Below are 24,207 nucleotides of genomic sequence, written 5' to 3'. Positions count from 1 at the left end.
TCGGGTGGAAGCCCCAACGCTGTCAATAGTCAACGATCAAAATGGAGCCGGGTGACTTTTAAGGGTCTGTACTTGCAAAGAAGGGTCACAGTTCCAGGAGCGGCTCCCAGCAGCTGGCGTTCCACGGACCGCTTACCTCTGGCCTGCTGTCACTCCGGAGGGAGTGGGTGGGCCTTGCAACCTGTCCAATCAGGGGAGACGTCAGGGCAAGGGGGTGGGGCGACGCTCCGCAGGCGCGCCGCGGGAGGCTTCTGGCTCCCGCCATTGTTTGGATCGCGGGTCGCCGGCGCTGAAGTCCTCCACGTCGCTGTGCCTCGGGTTCTGTCTTGCTGAGCCCTGGACCTTCCTCGGAAATCGTAGGTAGGACGCCGGGAGACACAGGAAAGCTAGAAATGGTGAGTGGGCAGGCCCGGGCTTCCGGAGAGGGGGGCGGAGTGCTGGGTGGAACTGGCCGGAGCTGGCCGTGGCGTGAACTGGCCTCCTCGCGGACGACTCTGAAGTGTGCGCACCCGTTGGTGGCGCCGCTCGGACCTCAGTCCCGTCCGCGCGTGGCCAGGGGGCTGGGCCGGCCGCCGGCACCCCGACGACCTGTGCGGTCCCTGTGCGCGGCAGCTTCGGCCTTCGAGCCTCCGGACAGCTCCGCGCCCGCAGCTCCGCGTCTCTCCCGATGGTGCGGTGACCGTGGTGACAGGGGGCAATCGTGACCGGCTCTCTGGTGTCCGTGCGCGGGAGATGGCCTTTGGGGTCTCCATTCCCTCCTTTCTCTTCAGAGGGGACCGGCTTTCTCCTGAGTTTTCCAAAATTTGGGGAAACCGTGAAATCCACGAGCCTGTCGCGGCACCGTCGCCCCCCCCCCCCCCCCCCCCCCCCCCCCCCGCCGCGCCCAGCCCTCCGTAGGTCTGGCATTCGTTGCCTAAATTAACTTCCAAATCCCTCCTGGCCCGCATCCCTCCTCCAGTTCACAGCGTCATTATGAACTATTCGTTCTCTATGGTGCCTTTTAAACAGACCCGAGGGGCGCCTGGGTGGCTCAGTCGGTTGAGCGTCCGACTTGGCTCAGGTCATGACCTCGCGGTCCGTGGGTTCGAGCCCCGCGTTGGCTCTGTGCTGACAGCTCAGAACTTGGAGCCTGTTTCGGATTCTGTGTCTCCCCCTCTCTCTGCCCCTCCCCCACTCGCGCTCTGTCTCTCTCTGTCTCAAAAATAAATAAAATGTTAAAAAAAAAAAAGTTTTAAACAGACCCGATACTTCATTTGTTGATCATTTTCCCGCTGTCAGTGGATGGCTCTTTTAAAAGGGTGTAGTTTTTTGTTCCTGGATATTTTACGGAATAGAAAAGTAGCGAATAAGTGCCCGGTACAACGTGGTATGAAATCCTTGTGCCTCTCCCCCCAGGATCTTTCCTGGGCACAGACATCCTATGGGAAGTCCTTTGGGTGGCGGTTCCTCTTTGAAACTTTCTTGGGTGATGTGCCGACAGCACAGCCCCTCCCTCCCTTGGTTTGTCACATTTGAAACATTTCTTCAATTAATTTTAGTCTTGGGGCGCCTGGGTGGCTCAGTCGTCGGTTAAGCGTCCGACTTCGGCTCAGGTCATGATCTCACGGTCCGTGAGTTCGAGCCCCGCGTCGGGCTCTGTGCTGATGGCTCAGAGCCTGGAGCCTGCTTCGGATTCTGTGTCCCCCTCTTTCTCTGCCCCTCCCCTTTTCGCACGCTCTCTCTCCCTCTGAAAAGTAAATAAACATTAAAAAAAAATTAAATTTAGTCTCAAGTTTTTCAGTGAATAAAAACATATTTAATCCATACAACGCGAAAAGCAGTTGTGAAGTATTTCCAAAGAGTCAAGAAAGGAGTGAATTTCAGAAAAAACAAACAAACAAACAAACATTTCTGGGATTACACCTCAGGTATTATTATTATTATTATTATTATTATTTACTTTTTCCGTCCCTTGAGTGTGCTACTAATATTCTGAGGTCTGTTCTTTGATTTGGACGAGTTGGGATGAATTTCCAAGGCTTAGACTTGCAGACCTGTGGTGTTCAACTATGATTCATAGCTTGTAAAGCAGTTTGTTCTCATGGAAATAATTAACGTCTTATTATTTTTTTAGTTTTTGTGAATGCAGTTCATACTTGGGAGGTTTCTTGTTGAGCCAGTTTATTAAGGGCCTTACAGGTTTTTTTTTTTTTCCCTCTCCTTTCCACATAAACACTGGGTTTGAGTGATTTGCTGGATTGTTCCAACACTGGGTTGATGTCATTTAAAATATCTCTGGTGGTGCGAATAAATAAAAATAAAATAAAAAATAAAATAAAATAAAATAAAATAAAATAAAATAAAATAATAAAATGTGTCTGATCTCTGGTGGTGCAGAGCAATGCCAGTGGCAGGCAGAGGCTTCAGGGTGGTCTGTCTAAGCGTTGGCCCCCCCTTGAGGCTGCAAAAGGAAGTTCATGGTGCCCAGTTTTTCCTCCTGGAGCAGTACCTCCCCTGCGAGTGTGTGGGGCTTCCGGAGTTCATTCCCGTGGCTGCTCAGGTGTCCTTTCCACAGACTGACCCACCTCAGGACTTCTGTCTCCACCAGGAGAGTCTAGAATGGAAGCTTTTTTTTTTTTTTTTAAGTCAGTGGGGCTTGAACTCATGAGCCCAAGCTCAAGAGACACCTGCTGTACCCACTGAGCCAAACAGGGCCCCTAGAATGTGAAACCTCCCGAATGTGGCTTTCCTTCTATCCTGTGGGAAGCAGGCTGCTCATAAGAGCTGATTCTGATCTTTCTTTCCTTTGGGTTCCTTTGCTGCTTGAACAGTACGGCCCTTTGGCTCTGGTTTCCTTTGGCACTTGGGCTCAGAAACTCTTAAGTTGATTGAGAGGTAACATGTGAGGAAAGCAAGAAAATTGTGGAACTAAGTAGAATCTGTGCTCTGTTTAGGCAAGAGAACCTCAACATGTGAGAGGCATTCAGTTAAGTTTTCTTAAGGTCATTTAAACATTTTTTTAATGTTATTTTTGAGGGATAGAAAAAGCACGCACGGGAGGGGCAGAGGATCTGAAGCGGGCTCTGCACTGACAGCAAAGAGCCTGACGCGGGGCTGGAACTCACGAACCATGAGATCATGACCTGAGCTAAAGTTGGACGCTTCACTGACTGAGCCACCCAGATGCTCCTGAAGGTCATCTTTCATTTTTGGATCAGTTAGTGAATGCACTTTTCCCGAAAGAACATTGACATTTAACAGGCTAAAGCAAATGAATTTCTATTTCAATTGATGTGAGGAAAACTACCCGAAGTTTATGTAAATATTTGAAAATCCAGTGCATTGAAGGAGCTAAGCTCAAATTCCTAAAATATTGTAATAAGCTACTTACTCCTGGAAAATACCCGGAGTGTGATACAGGGGGGAAGGACAGACTGATACTCTGTGTCCTTCCAGTTAGGCATTTGAAAGTTTTCATTTTGTATGGTTTACACTTTTGTAAACTTTAGTGTTTAGTTATATTGTCAAATGGTTTCCTGTGTATAAAAGTTAAAATGAAATCAAGACTGTTAGTGTAATATACGTAAATTTCTCTATATTTTTTAAGTAAATTTGTAAGATAGGGAAGTGTGACTTAAGAAAATCACTGTGAGGGGCGCCTGGGTGGCGCAGTCGGTTAAGTGTCCGACTTCAGCTCAGGTCACGATCTCGCGGTCCGTGAGTTCGAGCCCCGCGTCAGGGTCTGGGCTGATGGCTCAGAGCCTGGAGCCTGTTTCCGATTCTGTGTCTCCCTCTCTCTCTGCCCCTCCCCCGTTCATGCTCTGTCTCTCTCTGTCCCAAAAATAAATAAACGTTGGAAAAAAAAAAATCACTGTGAACAAATCCTAGTTCCTTCCAACACTGTGAAGCCCAGCCACCCCCAAATACACAGTTTTAATCATTTCTTGAGCCTCGTGTTAGGGTTTCTTTATATTCAACAAGCAATTGCGAATGCATATTTTTCTTAACCTATGTTTGTCCTTGTAATGAGCAGTCAGACTTTGCATTTTTGGATATTTTAGTGCTGACAGCTTAAGCCTCTCCCTGCCCTCTCCACTCCCACCTCCCTTGCTCCTTGTGCTCCCCGCTGGGTGAGCTGATGAGAAAGCCTGGGTGGTCTCTCCTCTAGAACAGGTAGGAGATTCCAACCAGAAAAGCCCCCGCCTGTGTGCAGAACTCTTGCCCCTGCCCGCTCCCCAACCCCAATGGACTCCTTACCCGGCCAGGCTCATTTCTGTTCTCCTGAAGCCATTTCAGAGCTGCCTTAACAGGCAGCCTTGCCCTGAGACCTCTGTTAATGTGAGTCCTAAGCCTTTTCCGACTGTCTGGGTGTCTGTGTACAGTGTTGTTGGGGCTGCATCGCCATTCCCCTCAATTTCTGAACCACTTCTCGGCAGGTACCATAACAGTTGGCACCGTGAGCAGCGTGTCCACGTGTGACCACCATTCCATGGGTCTGTCCTCTCTTGCTGTAAGTTGCTCCCTGATGGTGGCATGTACTGCCGGGGTCTGGTGAGCTCGTGCTGTGACCTGTGCTGTCCTGTGTTGCGTCAGTGACCCAGCAAGCCTCAGTTCCAGACTGAGCCAACCAGAGTTGGCAGTTGTGAGAATTTCTAGGCTTTTGGGAGCAGGACTGTCGGATTGGGGCCCTCCTTAAAGTGGTCCTGGGTCAATGTCTTTGCTGGTTTCTCTCCCTGTGTTAGAGTGAAGCTGTGACAGAGGCTGGGTTGGCCCCTGTATACCCTGTGGAAAGAGGTGGCCTCATTCAGCGTTTACTCCTGGGAGAGCAGACATTTGGAAAGAGAAAGAAGAAAGGGTGAAAGGCAGCCAGTAAGTGGTGGGCTGAGTCCACACTCCGAATACCAGATGGTTGAATGGGACCTTTGAGTACCTCTGCTGCTCCTGCCCCTGCCTCTTCTGCAAGAAATATCCTGACTCTGTGGGTTTGAGAGGACAGCATCCATGGCACCCTTTGACACAGCAATGGAATTGGTTCAAAGCTGACTTAAGCTCCTTGTCCTTAAACCCATGAAAGCAACCAGTTATCATGGGGAAGGCTCCTAACCCTGATGGCACTGATTTGAGACTCTCAGGAGGAAACCATTTATAAACACCAGGGTAGAAAGGCACCCCCTCTGCCAAAGTATATCCAGGGACAAAGAAAACAAAAGAGGGATGCTCGAGGAAGGGACTAATAGATAAAGTACTGAAACAAAGGACCACAATTTGACTGAATTGGAAATCCAAAATGTACAAAAAGAATTTATACAACAGAACAGGTAAGAATTCACTGCTTGGCTTTTCAGCCTCTATAACATAAGTTCTGGATCAATTTTGCTATCTAATGTAATGCACTAACTCAAGAACCTTTAAGCAGTCAGTCCATACTAGGTCTCAAATTATAGTTATACCTGGGATCCCACTCCCGTTTAAGCAGGGTACCCCATGGTCTCATGGCAGTCACTGAATAGGATATAGGGGAAAAACAGCACAGCTGTTTCTTCTTGACCGTCAGAACTATGGTCTTGTCGAAATCCTCCATGGACATAGCCCTGGTTGTTCTAAAAGAACCCAGAGTGATCTAGGAAGCTCCGAACCAATGATTCATAAATTAAAATTAAATAAAGCCATTGGCACTTATAAATTATCTTGACAAAATGGCACCTCACGGACTGTGCCCTCTAAATTGAGTAGTTAATATGGCTCAACATAAATTGCTCAGGCCCTTGAAGGAATGAAACCACATATAAAACCTGTTTAGCCAGGGGCTGATTATTCCCAGTGCTTCTCCTTTGAACAGCTGAATTTGACCTATTCTTATCTGGAATGAATGAATGACACCTCACAGTGGATTACTGTAACCTCGTAAATGTGGTCACGCCCAACAGAGGTCTATATCCAGTCTCCAACTTTATGGAAATTACTGACTCAACCAATCAACAACTGGGTAAATCTGCTGTCACAGATTTGGCTGGGTCTGTTCTGTTCAGTGTTTATCTCAAGAGCAGTTGCCTTCACTTTGAAGGGACATAGTATACCTTTACTGGGTTATCCTCATGGATCTTCAACAGTTTTGCCTTCCCGCACAATTGTAGGCAAGATCTGAACTGCATCCTTGTTTCTACAAGAACACAGGTGTCACGTTATATTAATGAACTCCTCCTCCTCCTCTGAGAACATACTAGACAGACAAATATTGAGAATATTAATGAACTCCTCCTCCTCCTCTGAGAACATACTAGACAGACAAATATTGAGAAAAGGAGCTAGCAAACTTTGGATGGGACATTGTCACGCATAAAATGTGAGGCCTGGTCAACCATGTTATTGTACCGGAAATTGTTTGATCATCTGACACCTGCTCCTTCTCTAACATCATGAGGAAATAGCTGTTCTCCCTAGCAATACCCCCAACCTCAACGATGTTCTTTTGTTGTTCCGGAAGTAACATATTCCTTGTTTACAAATTTTACTTGAACCCATTTATGCTGTTATTTACAAATGGGCACCTGTACCTCAAAAGGCTGGAGGTTTTCAAATTGCCATTGAACTGGCACTCCTGGTCGTGCCCACAGAGACTTCTTCACTGTAGATGATTCATTGGCCTCCTTTCACGCCTCCTGGAATTACCCATGATGGCCTTGGAAAAGGCCTGCTCTGTTACCAGCTTGAGACATTATGGGGCAAACCTTGGACCTGTGAGATAGCCGCCTGCGGGAGGGGGTGACCTAGTCTCTGCTCCATCTCTTGCAAGATGTCTTAGTACTGAAATAAGCCCCTTCCTTTCCCAGGCCCCTGGCCTCCCCGAGGAGCTCCATAGGAGTACCTGAGTGAAAAGCAATGGTAGTCCGTAGACTTTAGGTATGACATCACCACATTTGTACATGGTGGAGCATAGGCAGAATTGCTCCTTTTTTTTTTTAAATTAATTAATTAATTAATTAATTGAGAGAGAGAGAGAGAGAGAGAGAGAGAGAGAGAGAATCCCAAGTAGGCTCCGCACTGTCAGCACAGAGTCCAACACGGGGCTTGAACTCATGAACCGTGAGATCATGACCTGGGCCGAAGCTGGACACTCAACCAACTGAGCCACCCAGGCGCCCCAGAGTTGTTGCTTTTTATGTCTTAATTGGGATGTCTCACTAATAACTGGACCCAGTGGTCATTACTACTGACCACACATCCAGTAGCCATTTTAGCACGAGGCAGCAAGACATTATCTTCATCTGTTGACTAGTCTTGAGTGATTCTCTGAGTTGCCCCTTTGAGGTGAAAACATTCTAGGAATCTTATGCCTCCCCCATCCCCAGTGTAAATCAAAGTAACACTTGTCCCTACATATACTAAGGCCAGAATACAAGACCTTGCCAGGACACTTATCTAGGTCTGAGTCAAGGTGCTACTGACAGTAACAAAGACAGTCATTTCATTTCTCAAAGTGTACTGTGCTGGGTACTCTAACAAGGCATTCAGTGGAAGTTGTTTCTCCTCCCTTCCAAGTCTCGGTGCAGGCTTCATAGAGCACCGTAATGGCTTACCGAAATAAGTTGAAATTCATTGAATGAAAGATGGTCTATGCTTCTCATGGATCAGTTATCAGGGGTGAATATTAATGTGTCTGCCTTTTTCTTTTCCTAGTAGACTTTTTTAACTTTAAGAGAATTTTAACAGAAAATTTAATCGGGAAATACAGAGGCTTCCCACATAATCCCTCTGCCTTGACAAGGTTTTTCCTATATTTTATATCTTGTATTGTTGTAATATCCTTGTTCCATTTGTTGAACCAACTTTGATGCATGAAAGTCCTTATTTTACAATTCAGGTTGACGCTGTGTCATATAGTCTCAGGTCTTTAGCTAATGTGAAATGATGTGTCTCCATCATTTCTGTATCATATAGAATACTTTCACTCTTCGGAAAAATCTCCTATTCCCTACCTCGTCATTCATCCCTCCCTCCCACCCCATATCCTGGTAACCAGAGATCTTTTAATGACTTTTAATTTTCTCTTTTCTGAAATGTCATTCCCTTGGAATCATTCAGTGTGTAGCCTTGTCATATGGTTTTCCTGCACTTAGAAATATGACTTAAGGGGCGTCTGGGTGGCTCAGTCGGTTAAGCGTCCAGCTTCAGCCCAGGTCAGGATCTCACAGTTCGTGGGTTTGAGCCTCACGTCGGGCTCTGTGCTAACAGAACAGAGCCTGGAGCCTGCTTCAGAGTCTGTGTCTCCCTCTCTGTCTGCCCCTCCCCTGCTCACGCTCTGTCTCTGTCTCTCTCTCAAAACTGAATAAACTTAAAAAAAAAAAAGAAATATGATTTAAAATTTTCTTCATGTCTTTTGGCTTGATGAGCTCATTTCTTTCATCACTGAAGAATATTTCATCCTGTGGATGCACCAGTGATATTTTCTATCAGTTCACCTATTGAAATTATCTTGGTTCCATGTAAGTCATGACAAGTATGCATAAAGCTCCTATAAACATTTACATGTAGGGTTTTTATGAACCTAAGTTTTCAGCTCCTTTATGTATATTTGAAATGTATAATTGCTACATAGTCTGGTAAATGTGGCCTTAGTGTTAAGAAATTGCCTTTCTTCCAAAGTAGGTATATCATTTTCTGTTTCCACCAGCAATGAATGAGGTCACCTGTTGCTTTCCATTTTTCCAATTATTTGGTGTTCTAAGTGTTTTTTTTTTTTAAATGTTTATTTATTTTTGAGACAGAGAGAGACAGAGCATGAACGGGGGAGGGTCAGAGAGAGAGGGAGACAGAATCCGAAGCAGGCTCCAGGCTCTGAGCCGTCAGCACAGAGCCCGACGCGGGGTTCGAACTCACGGAACGTGAGATCATGACCTGAGCCAAAGTCGGACGCTCAACCGACTGAGCCACCCAGGGGCCCCAGCTCTAAGTGTTTTTAATGTTAGTGTTTGATGCCAGTCCCTTATCAGATAAGTGACTTCCAAAGATTTTCTGCCAGATTATTGCTTGTGTTTTCATTCTGTTAACTTGTTTCACTAAGTAGCTTTTCGTTGTAATGAAGTCCAGGGTATTTTCTTCTTTCTTAAATCTTGCTTTTTTTTCTTTTTTAAATAATCTCTACACCCAACATGAGGCTCAAACTCACTACCCTGAGATCAAGAGTTGCATACTCCACTGCCTAAGCCAGCCAGGTGCCCCTGCTCTTGTTCTCTTAAAAATTAATCACCAAATACTACATCACCAGGATTTTCTATCTTAATCTTTTAGGAGTGTTAAAATTCTACAATATACCCTAAAATCTGTGATCAAATTTGAGTTAATTTTTGTGAAAGGTGTACAGTTTGTAGATTTGTTTTTTTGTATGCACATGTCCAGTTTTTTTTTGACATTATTTGTTGAAAAGACTGTTTCCCATGGAGTTAACTTTGGTTCTTTGTCAAAGATGTGTTCACTGTATTTGTGTAGATCTACAGAAAAGCAGTTGCCTTTTCTATACTAGCTTTTTATCTTTTAGTTTTTCTCTTCTCAGTTCATGGGGTTTTCTTTTTTTTATAAAAATTTTTTTTTTCAACATTTATTTATTTTTGGGACAGAGAGAGACAGAGCATGAATGGGGGAGGGGCAGAGAGAGAGGGAGACACAGAATCAGAAACAGGCTCCAGGCTCTGAGCCATCAGCCCAGAGCCTGACGCGGGGCTCGAACTCACGGGCCGCGAGATCGTGACCTGGCTGAAGTCGGACGCTTAACCGACTGCGCCACCCAGGCGCCCCGTGGGGTTTTCTTTGTTATTTGGAATTTTTTGACATTTTCTCAATTGACAATCTTGTCATATGACACAAAGACAGTTTTATTTCTTGCTTCTTCAAATGTATGCCTATTATTTTTTGTTATTTACCTTTTATTCCCCTTGTCTGAATGCATTAGCTAAGAATTCCAGTACAAGATTGTCTAAGTGTAGCGAGAGAGGACATTCTTGCCTTTGTTCTGAGGTTACCGGAAAGCATGTAGTTCTTTTAAGGTGGTACACTTATGTATTTTTTTTAAATTTTTTTTTTAATGTTTATTTATTTTTGAGACAGAGAGAGACAGAGCATGAATGGGGGAGGGTCAGAGAGAGAGGAGACACAGAATCCGAAACAGGCTCCAGGCTCTGAGCTGTCAGCCCAGAGCCCGACGCGGGGTTCGAACTCACGGACCGCGAGATCGTGACCTGAGCCGAAGTCAGACGCTCAACCGACTGAGCCACCCAGGTGCCCCGGTGGTACACTTATATTAAACAAGATCCCAGTTGATGTAGAGGCACATGGGGTCAGTGGGGAAACATTCTCTTACCTCAGGGATTTGCTCTCAGTCTTTCAGTGAGCCTTTGTCCCTGGGCTTGACCTACTGTGATACAATGAGAAAGATGTGTGGTAAGTGTCCTCGGTTCCTAGCACAAGCTCTTGAAGCCCTTGAGATAACTTGAGTGTTAATTGAAAGAATGTGTGTGTTTTTACATTTTTTTCTAATGTTTATTTTTGAGAGAGAGAGACAGACAGACAGTGTGTGAGCCACGAAGGGGCACAGAGAGAGAGGGAAACACAGAATCCAACTCAGGCTCCAGGCTCTGAGCTGTCAGCACAGAGCCCGATGCAGGGCTCGAACCCACAAACTGTGAGATATGACCTGAGCTGAAGTCTGGCGCTCAACTGACTGAGCCACCCAGGCGCCCCAGAATGTGTTTTGTTTAGTGAGGTTTTATGGCGGGGTTTTGGACACCTGAAATAGCCAACTTTGATTAAAACTTTAGAAAGTTGGGCTGCAGGTCCCAGCTTCTGGGTATAAGATAGGGGCTAGAGGCTGAGTTAATTACCAGTGTCCAGTGATTTAATAAATTGAATCCATGTAATGAAACCTCCATCAAAATTCTTAAAGACAGGATTCTGACGGTTTCTGTGTTGGTGAATCAATCCAGGTGCTGGAAGGTTGGCATGTCCATAGTGGGGGTGGGTGCTTTGGATGCCCCACCCCCCATCTCCATTCCCCTTACCATTGCCTTAACTTGTCCTGTGTATTGCACCTTTTGCCTGTTCCTTATTTGTATGATTTATAGTAAACCGGTAATGGTAAATAAAGCATTTTGCTAAGCTCCTCAAAATCATTTCAGTCAATTACCAAACAGGGCAGAGTGTGGAGGGAATCTGTGAATTTGTAGTTTCCTGTAGAAATAGTAAACTGGGCTCCCCATTTATCGCTTGTATCTCAAATAGGGACAGTGTGTGGGACTGCTTTTTAAACTATGAGTCTGACTTAAACTCTGGGTAGTTTGTGTTAGAATTGAACGCCTTTTTAGTGACATAGAATTGGAGAAGTGGCTTTGGAACAGGTACCACATATTTGGTATCAGGAGTGAGAGAACCCTATCATCTGCCCCACCTTTGGAGCAGAAAGGAAAGAAATACCTTTGTCCCCCCCCCCCCCCCCCCCCCCCCGGTCACTTAAGCTCTGGGAGTCATATGGAACTTCTTATAAATTCAGTATAGGTCTTCAGGGGTCTGTCTCATCCACCCTATGTACATATATGGGATTATTTAGGACTCGGTGGCCTTTGAGGATGTGACTGTGAAGTTCACCATGGAGGAGTGGGCCCTCCTGGATCCATCCCAGAAGAAACTCTACAGAGATGTGATGCAGGAAACCTTCAGGAACCTGGCCTCAATAGGTAGGGACGACGACATTTCTTGCTTACTAAGTCAATTAGAGATCCAGTGTAACTTGCTCCTCAGTGCTATTTTAAGGGAAAAAATGGAAAGGGAATGTTTTTGTTAATAAACCTGCCATGATCATAACTTATCATGGACCTAGAATCTAGCAATTCTATAAATTTTTATAATTTATAATGCTTTTTCCTAGTATGTATTTCAGAAGAAAAATGGGAAGTCTATGACAGCAAAGATCGGGATGAGAATCATGGGACACATCTAATGTGAGTAGCATTCACGTGGGAAAACAAGAGAATCTAGAGATGTGATGAAATTTTATTTTTAAGTTTTATTTATTTACATGATTGCTACACCCAGTGTGGGGCTCGAACTCGTGACCCCGAGATCAAGAGTCAGATGCTCTACCAACTAAGCCAGCCAGGTGCCCCCGTAAAATTTTAAAACCAAACAAATAAATTAGCCTGGATTTATTTAAATCCATTGATCCATAGGCTATTTTCATCAGTAGTTTTTTCCCACATGTGGCCGAGATGTACAGGTTTCGAAAGATGGTACGCCTGGAAACAGCATATAGAAATACCATTTATGAGTATTACTGTTTTGATAACAGCTAAGGTGGAGCCCTGTTGCAGAGCTTTTGGTATGTTCGCTTTCAAACAATCAAAATCTGCAGAAAACCTACATTTTCCTTGATGGTAACAAGTCACTGTCATAGTTATTAATAAACATAAGCTCATTAATACCCAAGCTATTAGTAATATGCTTCTCGTTTTTTACAGCAGTCAAATGGGAGGAAGACTCTGTAAATGTAAAGAATGTAGCCAGTATGAAGGAATCTTCGGCCAGATTCCAAATCAGAATCTGAAGAAGAGAACTCCTACTGGAATAAAACTAGGTAAATGGCCTGTGTGCGGACAGGTGTTCATGCATCATTCATCTTTGAACAAGCACCTGAGATCTCACGCTGGACACAAACTATATGAGTATCAAGAAGGTGAAGAGAAGCCTTATAAATGTAAGCGTTGTGGGAAATCCTTCAAGCATCGCCAATCCATTCGAATGCACGAAAGGTCGCACGCTGGACAGAGACCCTATGAATGCAAGCACTGTGGGAAGGCTTTCATTTGTCGCAATTACTTTCAAATCCATCAAAGGGCACACAGTGGGGAAAAGCCCTACAAATGTACAGAATGTGGTAAAACCTTTAGTTATTCAAGTAACTTACGTAAACACGAAAGGACTCACATCGGAGAGAAATCTAGTGAATGTAAGCAATGTGGAAAAGCTTTCAGTTGTGTCAGGTCCTTTCGAATACACGAAAGGATACACAGTGCAAAAAAGCCCAAGGAATGTACAAAATGTGGTAAAACGTTCAGTTACTCAAGTAATTTATATAAGCATGAGAGAAGTCATAATGGGGAGAAACTCTATGAACGTAAAGAAGGTGGGAAAGCCTTGCATTCTCTCACCAAATTTCAAAGACCCGTGATCAAGCACAATGGAGATGGACTTTATAAATGTAAGGAGTGTGGGAAAGCCTTCAGGTGTCCCAAAAACTGTCGTAGTCATGAAATGACACACAGTGGAGTAAAGCCGTATGAATGTAAGGAATGTGGTAAAGCTTTCAGCTCTCCCAGGTCCCTTGGAAAACACAGAAGAATTCATACTGCCACGAAGCCTCACGAATGTAAGGAATGTGGTAAGGCTTTTCGTTATCCCAGTTCCCTTCGAAATCATGAAAGAACTCATACGGGGGAGAAACCTTATGAGTGTAAGGAGTGTGGGAAAGCTTTTAGTTGTCCCAATTATTTTCGAATTCATGAAAGAACTCACACTGGAGTAAAACCATATGAATGTAAGCAGTGTGGAAGAGCTTTCAGTTGTCCCCAGTCCTTTCGGATACACGAAAAGACGCATAGCGCAGAAAAGCCCTATGAATGTGCAGAATGTGGTAAAGTCTTCAGGTACTCCAGTAACTTACGCAAACATGAGAGATCTCATACTGATGATAAACGCTACGAATGTAAACTATGTGGTAAGGCCTTCAGCAGTCACTATTATGTTCAAAAACATGAAAGAACTCACAATGGAGAAAAACCCTATGAATGTAAGGAATGTGGGAAAGGCTTCATTTTTCGCTCAGGTGTTCGATCGCACATGGTAATCCACACTGGAGATGGGCCTTATAAATGTAAGAAATGTAAAAAAGCATTTATTTCTCCCAGTTCGTTACGAACACATGAAAGAACTCACACTGGAGAGAAACCTTACCAATGTAAAACTTGTAGTAAAACCTTCAGTCTTACAAATTCCTTACGAAACCATGAAAGAACTCATACGTGAGAGAGATGTATGTGGTAAAGCTTTTTCCTATTTTCCTATGAAAATAAGGAATGTGAGAAAGCAAAAGATTTGTTGCATAATCTTTCATGGACACGTAAGAATGCACACTGGAGAGGAATTGTAGAAATGTACAGAACGCAAGAAAGCCTTCAGTTGTCCTGTTTCCTTCAGAACTGACCAAAAGTCACAGTGGAGAGAATTCTATCGGTAATAAACAATGTGGGAAACCTTCACTTGCCCGCCATCACTAAACATCTCATTCCCCAGATTCATCCTGTATAACTAAAACATAAAAACTTTGTAATTTTTGCAGATATTTTCAAGGTGGTATGAAAGTTATATGGGAAAGAAATCATACTCAAGTAATATGGGTAAGCTCTTTGAACCTTCATGTATAATACTTCTGAAAAGTCACAACATGAAAGAAATGTTATAATCATTATACTGTATGGTCTTTATCAAGGATTCATTCTCTTGAGAGAGAGCATGCGCCCATGTGGTGGGGGAGGGGCAGCGGGAGAGGGAGAGAGAATTTTAAGGAGGCTACATGCCCAGCGTGGATGGATGTGGGGGTCGATCTCACAACCATGAGGTCATGACCTGAGTCAAAATCAAGTTGGATGCTTAACTAACTGAGCCACTCAGGCGCCCAAAGGATTCATTTGTAAAGTGATTCTCTGCACTGTGGATTTCTACTTACCTTTGAAAGCAGATATTGAAGTGAGATAATTAAGTAGATACTCTTTAAGCAAGAGTTTCTAAGTTTAGTAAGGAATTTTTTTCCCGAGTAATATGATTGTGTTCTTATTTTGAAGTCTGTTGGATCCATGGGTTATTGAAGTGTATTTCTAATATGCAAGTAGGTTTAATTTTTATATGATTTTTAAGTTCTGTAAGGAGAGGAACAATGAAAAATAACACTTTCTTCCTTTTCCCTAGAGTCCTCCTGTGGGGCATGTACTCAATATGCTTTAGCCATTATTTCTATATTTCTACATTTCTTTATTAACACAGAGTTCCCCTTTCATTGACCTAAAGAGCCTCTTTCTGTTTTCCTTACCAACTTTCCTTTCCTTTCCTTTCCTTTCCTTACCAACTTACCATATAGTTGTCAATATGCAAAGTTCATCATACAGTCTTGTGAATTTGTCATTGCTTGTGGCTGGGACTTGGAGTATAGAGTTACATTAAGAATAAAGGTCTGGGGGCGCCTGGGTGGCGCAGTCGGTTAAGCGTCCGACTTCAGCCAGGTCACGATCTCGCGGTCCGTGAGTTTGAGCCCCGCGTCGGGCTCTGGGCTGATGGCTCAGAGCCTGGAGCCTGTTTCCGATTCTGTGTCTCCCTCTCTCTCTGCCCCTCGCCCGTTCATGCTCTGTCTCTCTCTGTCCCAAAAATAAATAAACGTTGAAAAAAAATTAAAAAAAATAAAAGAATAAAAGAATAAAGGTCTGTGTGAGGTAGAACAATAATAAATCTAGAGTTGGAGATGACCCTCCTTGATGCTGTTAATGTCAAAGTCAGTAATGTGAAGTATGTTTTCCAGTATCTGTTGCATTTATGTATCCGTGTTAGAATTCACTAAAGCCTAACCTACATGAAACTTGGAACACAGAAGTGAAATAGGGTTAGGCACGTTTTTCAGCCACCTGTATAGACGCAGGTAGAAGCATAGGACTTCATGGACACCTGCTCCCAGCCTGTTTTCCTCATTCTTTTTTTTTTTTTTCCCCCTGAGAATCAAGAATAATCTCAAAACCACCACCAAGTGCTTGACTTCCATTTGATCCCAGCAGTAGGCTTCTACAGTTGTGTCCAAAGTTCTACATCAGAGACCCGGCAGGGGTTAAAGTTTCCAGCAAGCTCTCAGGTATCCACAAATTTAGGCTGTCGTGGTTGAGAATGTTCTCTGAAGGGCCACCCCCTTCTTTCCTAGATTTTACTCATATAAGGTCTAATGTGTATAGTAAACACCCTTTTCTGTTAATACCACAGTTGACTGTGTGTGTGTGTCTCCCCTGTGACAGCTGTAGTGGGCCAGTCCGGCAAAACTACATGGCCTTGTGCAGTGACTGCTGAGGGCCAGTCCTTCCGTGTGAGAATCAGCACCTTCCTCCTATCAGGCAGATTCTTTCTGGGTGTTTCACGTAATTCATAGTTGAGCATAATCCCTCGATATATTGTTAGTTATCTTGGTACGTGATTGAAAATGTGTGCATTTTTTCCTCTGATGAATTCATTTACAGTTTTTCTTAGAAATACTTGATTAATTTTAACAAGCACTTGTATGCTAATATGTGGTATGATGCTGAGAGGATATATTGAAATGTCTTATTGTTTATTTAAAAAAAACTTTGTTTTTTATTTATTTGAGAGAGAAACAGAGCATGAGTGGGGGAGGGGCAGAGAGAGAGGGAGACACCGAATCTGAAACGGGCCTCAGGCTCTCAGCTCTCAGCACAGAGCCCCCACGGGCTCAACCCACGAACCACGAGATCGTGACCTGAGCCGAAGTCAGACGCTTAACTAACTGAGCCACCCAGGCTCAGGCGCCCCTAAAATACTTTGTAATTATGGATTTTCAGATCAACTTTTGTAATTTTCTCCACTTAATCGTTATATATTATAAGTCAATATTATTGAGGCGCCTGGGTGGCTCAGTCAGTTAGGTGTCCAACTACGGCCCAGGTCATGATCTCATGGTTCATGAGCTCGAGCCCCGCATCGGGCTCTGTGCTGACAGCTCAGAGCCCGGAGCCTGCTTCGGATTCTGTGTCTCCCTCTCTTTCTGCCCCTCCCCTGCTCATGCTCGCACTCTGTCTCTGTCAAAAATAAATTTAAAAAAAAAAATTTTTTTTAAGTCAGTATTATTGTGTGCATATAAATTTGAGTATTTTTTTCCTTAGGAAAATATTTAAAAATTCTTTTATACTTAGAATTTTTGTGATAAAACTAGTTTTTCATTTGTTCATAAAACCACAAACTTACGTCGTTTTCAGTTGCATTTTGCCCAAGACCACTAGTATCGCATCTATAGTCAAAGACAAGAGTATGTGAAATCTAGAAATGAGTACAACCATAAGCCGTAAATAACCGTGCTGTGTAACAACAGTATCAGCGCACTTGATTAAAAGGAATTCTCATTGGAATTTGACTTGTGGTAGATTATTTGATTGCTGTTTAAGAAAGGAAGACGTTTTTCTGTATTGGGGCTTTGAGAGAATGAACTTAATTCAATCGTAAATAATCATAGTAATTCTTACATAGAAGGCAGAAAGAATGGCTTGATGGTAAACCTAATTTGTAAGAAGCAGAAATCGTATTAGTGAATAGAAGGTCATTTTGGTTATTTCTTTGGGATCTGTTCTCTATTGTCATGTTAGGGATTTGGTTATAGAATACTTTTGTTTTATGTTGATCGAAAATGGTTACAAGGTACCTGTGTCTGATGATGGACATATGAGATACTTTTCAACGGTCTAGGCCTTGCATGGAGTACTAGGCCAGCTCTCAGTCATCTGGAACACCTTACCTTTCTTGTTATTTAAATACTGAAATATTCCCTACAGTGTATTGGACACTTCTGTAAACCACCTCACTTAAAGTATATATATTTCAAATCACATACTCTTTAGCAAAATATGTAAGACTTATTATTTCTTTTAGGAGTAATGCTTACAAATTTAGGGAAATTGTTGAAGAGCACAAACTCTGAAAGTGACAGAGTCAAGATCCCTCTTCCAGTGAAGCCCTTCTTTTTTTTTTTTTTAATGTTTATTCATTTTTGAGAGACAGAGTGTGAGCCGGGGAGGTGCAGAGAGAGAGAGGGAGACACAGAATCCGAAGCAGGCTCCAGGCGCTGAGCTGTCAGCACAGAGCCCGACGTGGGGCTCGAACCCACGAACCGTGAGATCATGACCTGAGCCGAAGTCAGATGCCTAACCGAGCCACCCAGGCGCCCCTCAGTGAAGCCCTTCTTGCTCAGAGACAATGCTCTTGATGTTCATTTTTCAACACCATGTCAGGAAGTGTAGACTGAACATACAATTTAGCACAAATATTTAAGCCACTCTAGGCCGTAGATAACATAGGCATGAAAGAAACAAGTTCCTATGTTCTTGGTGCTTATGTTTTTGTGAGACAAGAAGGTGGTTAGTTGAGAAAGCTTTGGTTTTTAATTAGAAAATAAGTGTTCTGAAGGAAAGGAAATGAAGGCCCATGACAAGGAGGTAGGGAGTGCGTTTTATGTCTTCTCTATGGAGGGTAGGGGCCACAATGAGTGAGAATGTGATCATTTTACCACCATCTAACACATCCTAAATATGGAGCAGCTGCTGGTGTGTGGATGGAAGTAATGGCCAATAACACCAGAAGTCCCGCACTCCTGGGATGAAGGGCAGGGATTCCCCACACAGGAAAGATCTAGACCAGTTTCATCTTTGTTTTGGCCCTGGTTATAAGTTGTAGGGCATGTGCTATTTGATTGTGAGCACACTCATGGGTGTTGGGACGTGAGGCTGACCATTATGTTTATGTTTATTTATGTTTCTATTTGACATCAGGTGAAAGGAATTGAAACTCCCTTAATGATTTGGCACGTGTTTTCTGGCTGATCAGACTGAGTGGCACACTTTGTGCCCCATGCCAAGTTCCAGTCTGAGGAGGTTCTGTCATCTGCGGAGCTATAGCCCGTCATGAGTTTTCCTGTGAGTAGAGTGATAGGGGAACTGTATCATTTCATTGTTTTTTGTTTCGTTTTTATTTATTTTTTTAACATTTATTCATTTTTGAGAGACAGAGACTGAGCGTGAATAAGGGAGGGGGGTGGAGAGAGAGAGAGAGAGACAGAGGGAGACCCAGAATCCGAAGCAGGCTCCAGGCTCTGAGCTGTCAGCACAGAGCCCAACGTGGGGCTGGAACCCACGAACTGCGAGATCATGACCTGAGCTGAAGTCGAACACTTAACCCACTGAACCATCTAGGCACCCCTCATTGTTATTTTTTAAAGTTTACTTAAAGTAATCTCTACACCCAACATGGGGCTCAAACTCACAACCCTGAGATCAAGAGTCTCTTGTTCTTCTAACTCGGCCACCCAAGTGCCTTGAGCTGTATCATTTTAAGTAGCATCCCAAGGTAGTGGCAAAGGAGGTATATTTGACCTCCTCAGAGTGGGGATTTTCTGTGCCTTTTTATAAAGATAGTATCTTGATGGTTTTTGTTTAAGGGTGTACAAGGCCACTTTTGTCATTGTCACGGATCACTTCTGTCTGTTTACACTTCCAGGAGATATCATGGAAGACCAGGTAAAAAGCGTCAGCTTTCCTTTCATGAAACAGCTAAGGAAATCCATATCTGGTTTCTTTTTTCTTCGGTGGCAATTTGTTTTCTTAGTATTGTAGAGATGATGTAGTTTTATTAGTAGTCCTACCTCATTTGATCTCTGACCTCATTATTCCTTCCATCACACAAGCAGGGGATCTTACTCCAATTCACATAGCTCATAATAGTGGAATCTCTCCGTTTTGAAGGCATAATATGTGCCCTGGGCAGTGTCAAGTTTTAAACTCGGGAGAGCACGGCAAAGTTTATACGATTGTGCACTTTTACAAATGTGCCCTCAGAGTCCTTTCAACAGGACTCATAAGGTAACATGGCATTCCACATGTTCCGGAAAAAGCAAAAGTGTGGGAACCTAAAACAGATCGGTGGGTAAGGGATCAGTCCAAACAGGCACCACAGATTGTTCTTTGGGGATGATGGAGTATTCTCCATCTTGCAAATGTCACACCTATACATTTATGAAAATACACGACTACTCAAATTATATGTGTATATACTAAAAGTAATTCATAGAAAACAGTACAAATGTTTTCGCGTGCTAGGAGGATGTTAAAACCCTAAGTTTCATTTCTGTGCGCGATACCTCCTCCACCTTGGGGTCCTTCCTAGGAAGAATTCTGAGAAGTGAGGAGGGAGGACCTAAGCCACCATAGACTTGGAACCTGGTGTGAAGTTAGACAACACCTTCAGGGCTTCACTTACCCTCCTGTCATTCACATAAAAAATGATAGGGTTCCTGGTGCCACTTTTACCGGCAGGAATCTCAGGTCCTATCCTGGGAATGCTGTCATCCACGACAAAGATGCCTCTAACAGATCCTGGTGGGAACTGTCTGGGTTTATCCTAATCGAATGCTTGATTATCAGCATCATGACTTCTGAGAGCAGGTCTTGAGGCCATTTTCAGATGTGAAGTTTCCCATCTCTTGCCTACACTGTTCCTGCCTGCTGAGGAACTTTTATTTATTTTATTTTATTTATTTTTATTTTTTTATTTTATATTTTATTTTTATTTTATATTTTATATTTTATTTTATTTATTATTTTTATATTTTATTTATCTTATTTTATTTTATATCACTTCTTTAAAAAGTTTATTTCGAGACAGAGCGCCAGTGGGGGAGGCGCAGAGAGCGAGAGGGAGGAGAATCCCAAACAGGCTCCACAGTCTCCGCCCCGAGCCCTACCCAGCCGGATCCCGTAAACCATGAGATCACGACACGAGTGGAAGGCAAGAGGTGGATGTTTAACCGATGGAGCCACCCAGGCGCCCTACAAGTTTAAATGCAATACCTACCCGGGGCACCTGGGTGGCTCAGTCGGTTAGGCGTCCGACTCCGGCTCAGGTCATGATCTCACGGTCCGTGAGTTGGAGCCCCGCGTCGGGCTCTGTGCTGACAGCACAATTTCGCAAATCTCACCCCCCCCCCCCCCCCCCCCGTGATCTCAAAAAAAGCCTGGGGTCGGCCAGGTGGTTCAGTCAGTTAAGCTTCCAACTTCCCCTGGGCTCATGATCTCCCGATTGGTGAGTTCAGTGAGTTCGAGCACCGCATGGGGCTCTGTGCTGACGCCTCTGAGCCTGGAGCCTGCTCCGGATTCTGTTTGCCTCTCCCTCTGCCCGTCCCCAACTCATGCTCGCTCTCTCGCTCTCTCTCTCTCTCTCAAAATATAAATAAACATTACAAAGAAAAAAAAAAGCCTGCCTCGTTCTAGCCTGGGCCCAGGAGACTCTCAGGCGCCGGGCTGTTCCCCGAGACGTTCTCCCTCCTGGGGTTCTGTGGCACAGTCCGCCCTGAGGTGTCAGCTGCCCACGCGCTAACTCTGCCCCGTTCCCTCACCTCGGCGAATTTGGAGCCTATCCCTCAAGGCCACAGCCAACCCTTTTCTGGACCAGGACTCCCCCTACAGAGTTCCAGTCCTGAGGCCTTTGGGAAACGGAGGTCTCCAGCGGAAACCACCGACCCCCACAGGCCCGGGACGCCCTCTTCAAAGATGGCCGCCAGACTGCCGCGCGGGCCCCGCCCCACAGAGGGCGGCGGGAACGGCGGGGAGTCCGTCCTTGCCAGAGTGCGCAGGCGTGGGAGGCGATGCCCCCCCCTCCCCCTTTGCCAGAGGCCACGCCGCCTGATTCTTGAAGGGAAGAGGCAGAGATGGGCCGTGGCACACATCTCGACGCGCTCCTTCAACAGCTTCCAGTGCTTCCCTGAGTCCACAAAGTGATCTCTGCGGCCGGGAGGCCTGGGGACTGAGGTCCCCGGGCTGCCATACTCCACCCCCACCCCCCCCACCTCACCCCATCAAGGCCTCTATGAGGACGGGACTCGGTGGCCGACCAGCCTGACATCTGTGCAGGGGTGAGACCTCAGGGGGACATGGATACCAGACCCAGGAGAACTCAGCAGAGGACGTGGCAGCTGATGGAGGACATGCCACCCCGTGCGCCCCTCGGTGAATCCAGGATAGAAGAGCAAAACGAGCACGGTGTCACGTTGTGAAGCGTAGAAAGGGATGCAGTTATGGCTGTGCGAGGGGCTGGCACACGACAGCTCCAGCTGCCATGGGCCCCGACTCCCCTCTCGAGGTTCCGAGTTGTGTTTTTTGTTTTGTTTTGTTTTGTTTTTAAAGAGATGGGCTTATCGGATGGTTCCTGCCTACGGAGTGTGAAGTCACATGGCCGTCAGGAGGGGCACGTGGATCCTCCCTTGGGGATTGGCTTGGGATTGTCACGTGGGAAGGGGGTGAGAGCAATTCGCTCTTTTAAGACCAAGCCAGGCCGACACGGTTCCTGGGGGGAGGTCGGTGTGTGTCTGCGAAGCCAGTTAGTCAATGCTTCTCGACCTCCTCCTGCGTAACAGGCTCTCTAGCAGGTGCTGCAGTGACTGACAAGGATCAAATATCCTTGTCCCCTTGACGTTGACATTCTAGGAGACCAGAAACAAGACAGAAGAGCTGCAATTGATCAGGTGGTTCTTAGAGCTAAGGAGGGAGAGAAAACTACAGGGGAGTGTGGGGGCGGGGCAATGGGCAGGGCTTCCCTGGGCCATTATCTCTGAGGGTTTGTGAACTTGAGTGTCTGCGTGTCCATAAAAATGTGCCACAACAGGGGCGCCTGGGTGGCTCAGTCCGTTGAGCGTCCGACTTCGGCTCAGGTCATGATCTCCCAGTTGGTGGGTTCCAGCCCCGCGTCGGGCTCTGTGCTGACAGCTCAGAGCCTGGAGTCCGTTTCAGATTCTGTGTCTCCCTCTCTCTCTGCCCCTCCCCTGTTCATGCTCTGTCTCTCTCTGTCTCAAAAATAAATAAACGTTAAAAAAATTTTTTTAAAAATGTGCCACAACAAAGACTGTGATTTCGTATGCCTGCCTGGGAAAGTATGCATCAATGGACTCTGAAACTTGGAATGCTTTTATTTTTGATTCTTGCCTAATGGCCCTTGTGACACCTCAGTTACCACATTGAAAGAACTGGTGAGAGCATACTTTGTTGTTGGTGGCTTTTTGTTTTGTTTTCCTTTGTTTTTATTTTTGTTTTTTTCTGGATCTTAGAAAGCCTTTATTCTTTCACCATCAAGAATTTGTTAGCTCCAGGGGCGCCTGGGTGGCGCAGTCGGTTAAGCGTCCGACTTCAGCCGGGTCACGATCTCGCGGTCCGGGAGTTCGAGCCCCGCGTCGGGCTCTGGGCTGATGGCTCAGAGCCTGGAGCCTGTTTCCGATTCTGTGTCTCCCTCTCTCTCTGCCCCTCCCCCATTCGTGCTCTGTCTCTCTCTGTCCCCAAAATAAATAAACATTGAAGAATTTGTTAGCTCTGGGTTTTTCAATGGTTAGCTATTTTACACTTAGGTAGTTTATTGAGGTAGTTTATCATAGTTTATTGAATGTTGTTCTTACTCAGGTGTGTTTGAACTTTGTCAAATGCTTGTCTGTGTTTATTGAGATGATTCTCATGGTTTGTTACGTTAATTCATTTTCAGATGCAAAACCAGTATTGCTTCCATGGTTTGAATCCCAAGTGGTCATCAGGCTTAGGTCATTTTATATGTTGCTGGATTCAGTTCACTAAAATTTTGTTGTGGCTTTTTTCTTCCATGTATATTAATAGAAAGTATTTCCGGGGCGCCTGGGTGACCCAGTTGGTTGAGCGTCCGACTTTGGCTCCCGTCATGGTCTCGCAGTTTGTGAGTTCGAGCCCTGCGTCGGGCTCTGTGCTGACAGCTCAGAGCCTGGAGCCTGCTTCGGATTCTGTGTCTCTCTCTCTGCCCCTCCCTTGCTCACGCTCTCTCTCTCTGTCTCAAAAATAAATATAAACATTAAAAAAAAAAAGTATTGTTTACATCTGATGTATAATGTTGTATATGGTGTAAAATTATCCAATGTGGTATGGTGTATGCTTTCACAGACTAGTATTTCAGTCTTACTCCCATAGTGGGTATCATCACCATGTCTGTCCATAGAATTATTCAAATAAGCCATTCCCATACTCCCTTGGGAACGTAAGGAGCACCGCACTAATTTGATATTGCAAAGGCTACTTCCCAAAGCCCCTGTTTGTTTTCTTTGCTCCAGAGCGGAACTAAAGTATCAGTACGTGTTTCCAAAAATTGAAGTAACATATTAGCCTGAGGATTGAAACGAGTCTGTCCAGTTTGATTTTTATTATGTGCAGAGACATATGTGGTCCTCTTTTGTATCTGAGTCGTTATGAGGCAAGGGATGACCTCAGCTAAGGCATTTTTCTTGGTGCCAGGCAGCTGGATCATCGGCAATAAATGGCCTCAAGGTCTGTAAAAATGTGAAGATAAGGCGGACTCTTGGCCAGGACCTCCTCT

General features: G+C 44.8%; 1 protein-coding gene across 8 annotated transcripts; it reads left to right on the top strand.

Annotated features, from left to right (window-relative positions):
• The first annotated feature begins 119 nt into the window (after positions 1-119).
• LOC125154887 (zinc finger protein 709-like) lies at positions 120-18,749 on the top strand. 8 transcript variants are annotated; one of them, XR_007147979.1, is made up of 7 exons: positions 121-395; positions 11,576-11,702; positions 11,894-11,966; positions 12,483-14,253; positions 14,360-14,417; positions 15,782-15,913; positions 18,606-18,749. XR_007147979.1 is itself a non-coding variant. In XM_047839586.1 (6 exons), exons 1-5 carry the CDS (start codon positions 393-395, stop codon positions 14,377-14,379), a joined length of 1,131 nt encoding a protein of 376 aa, XP_047695542.1. In that variant the 5' UTR covers positions 127-392; the 3' UTR covers positions 14,380-14,417; positions 18,606-18,749. The 8 variants fall into 8 exon arrangements, 2 of the variants coding, with proteins under 2 accessions (XP_047695542.1, XP_047695534.1); XR_007147986.1 differs by having other exon boundaries at positions 127-395; positions 12,483-13,390; XR_007147982.1 differs by having other exon boundaries at positions 127-395; positions 12,483-13,402.
• Positions 18,750-24,207: the final 5,458 nt, after the last annotated feature.

Source organism: Prionailurus viverrinus, chromosome A2, assembly GCF_022837055.1.
Source record: "Prionailurus viverrinus isolate Anna chromosome A2, UM_Priviv_1.0, whole genome shotgun sequence".
Taxonomy (NCBI): Eukaryota; Metazoa; Chordata; class Mammalia; order Carnivora; family Felidae; genus Prionailurus; species Prionailurus viverrinus.
Note: the sequence above shows the minus strand (reverse complement) of the source record. Positions and strands in the feature narration are given on the sequence as shown.

Bases quoted from the DNA above. Each gene is read 5' to 3' on its own strand.
- LOC125154887 (XM_047839578.1), top strand. The intron at 11,703-11,893 runs GTAGGGACGACG...GCTTTTTCCTAG, and splicing joins CAGGAACCTGGCCTCAATAG to TATGTATTTCAGAAGAAAAA. The intron at 13,403-14,359 runs GTAAGGCTTTTC...TAATTTTTGCAG, and splicing joins TCACGAATGTAAGGAATGTG to ATATTTTCAAGGTGGTATGA.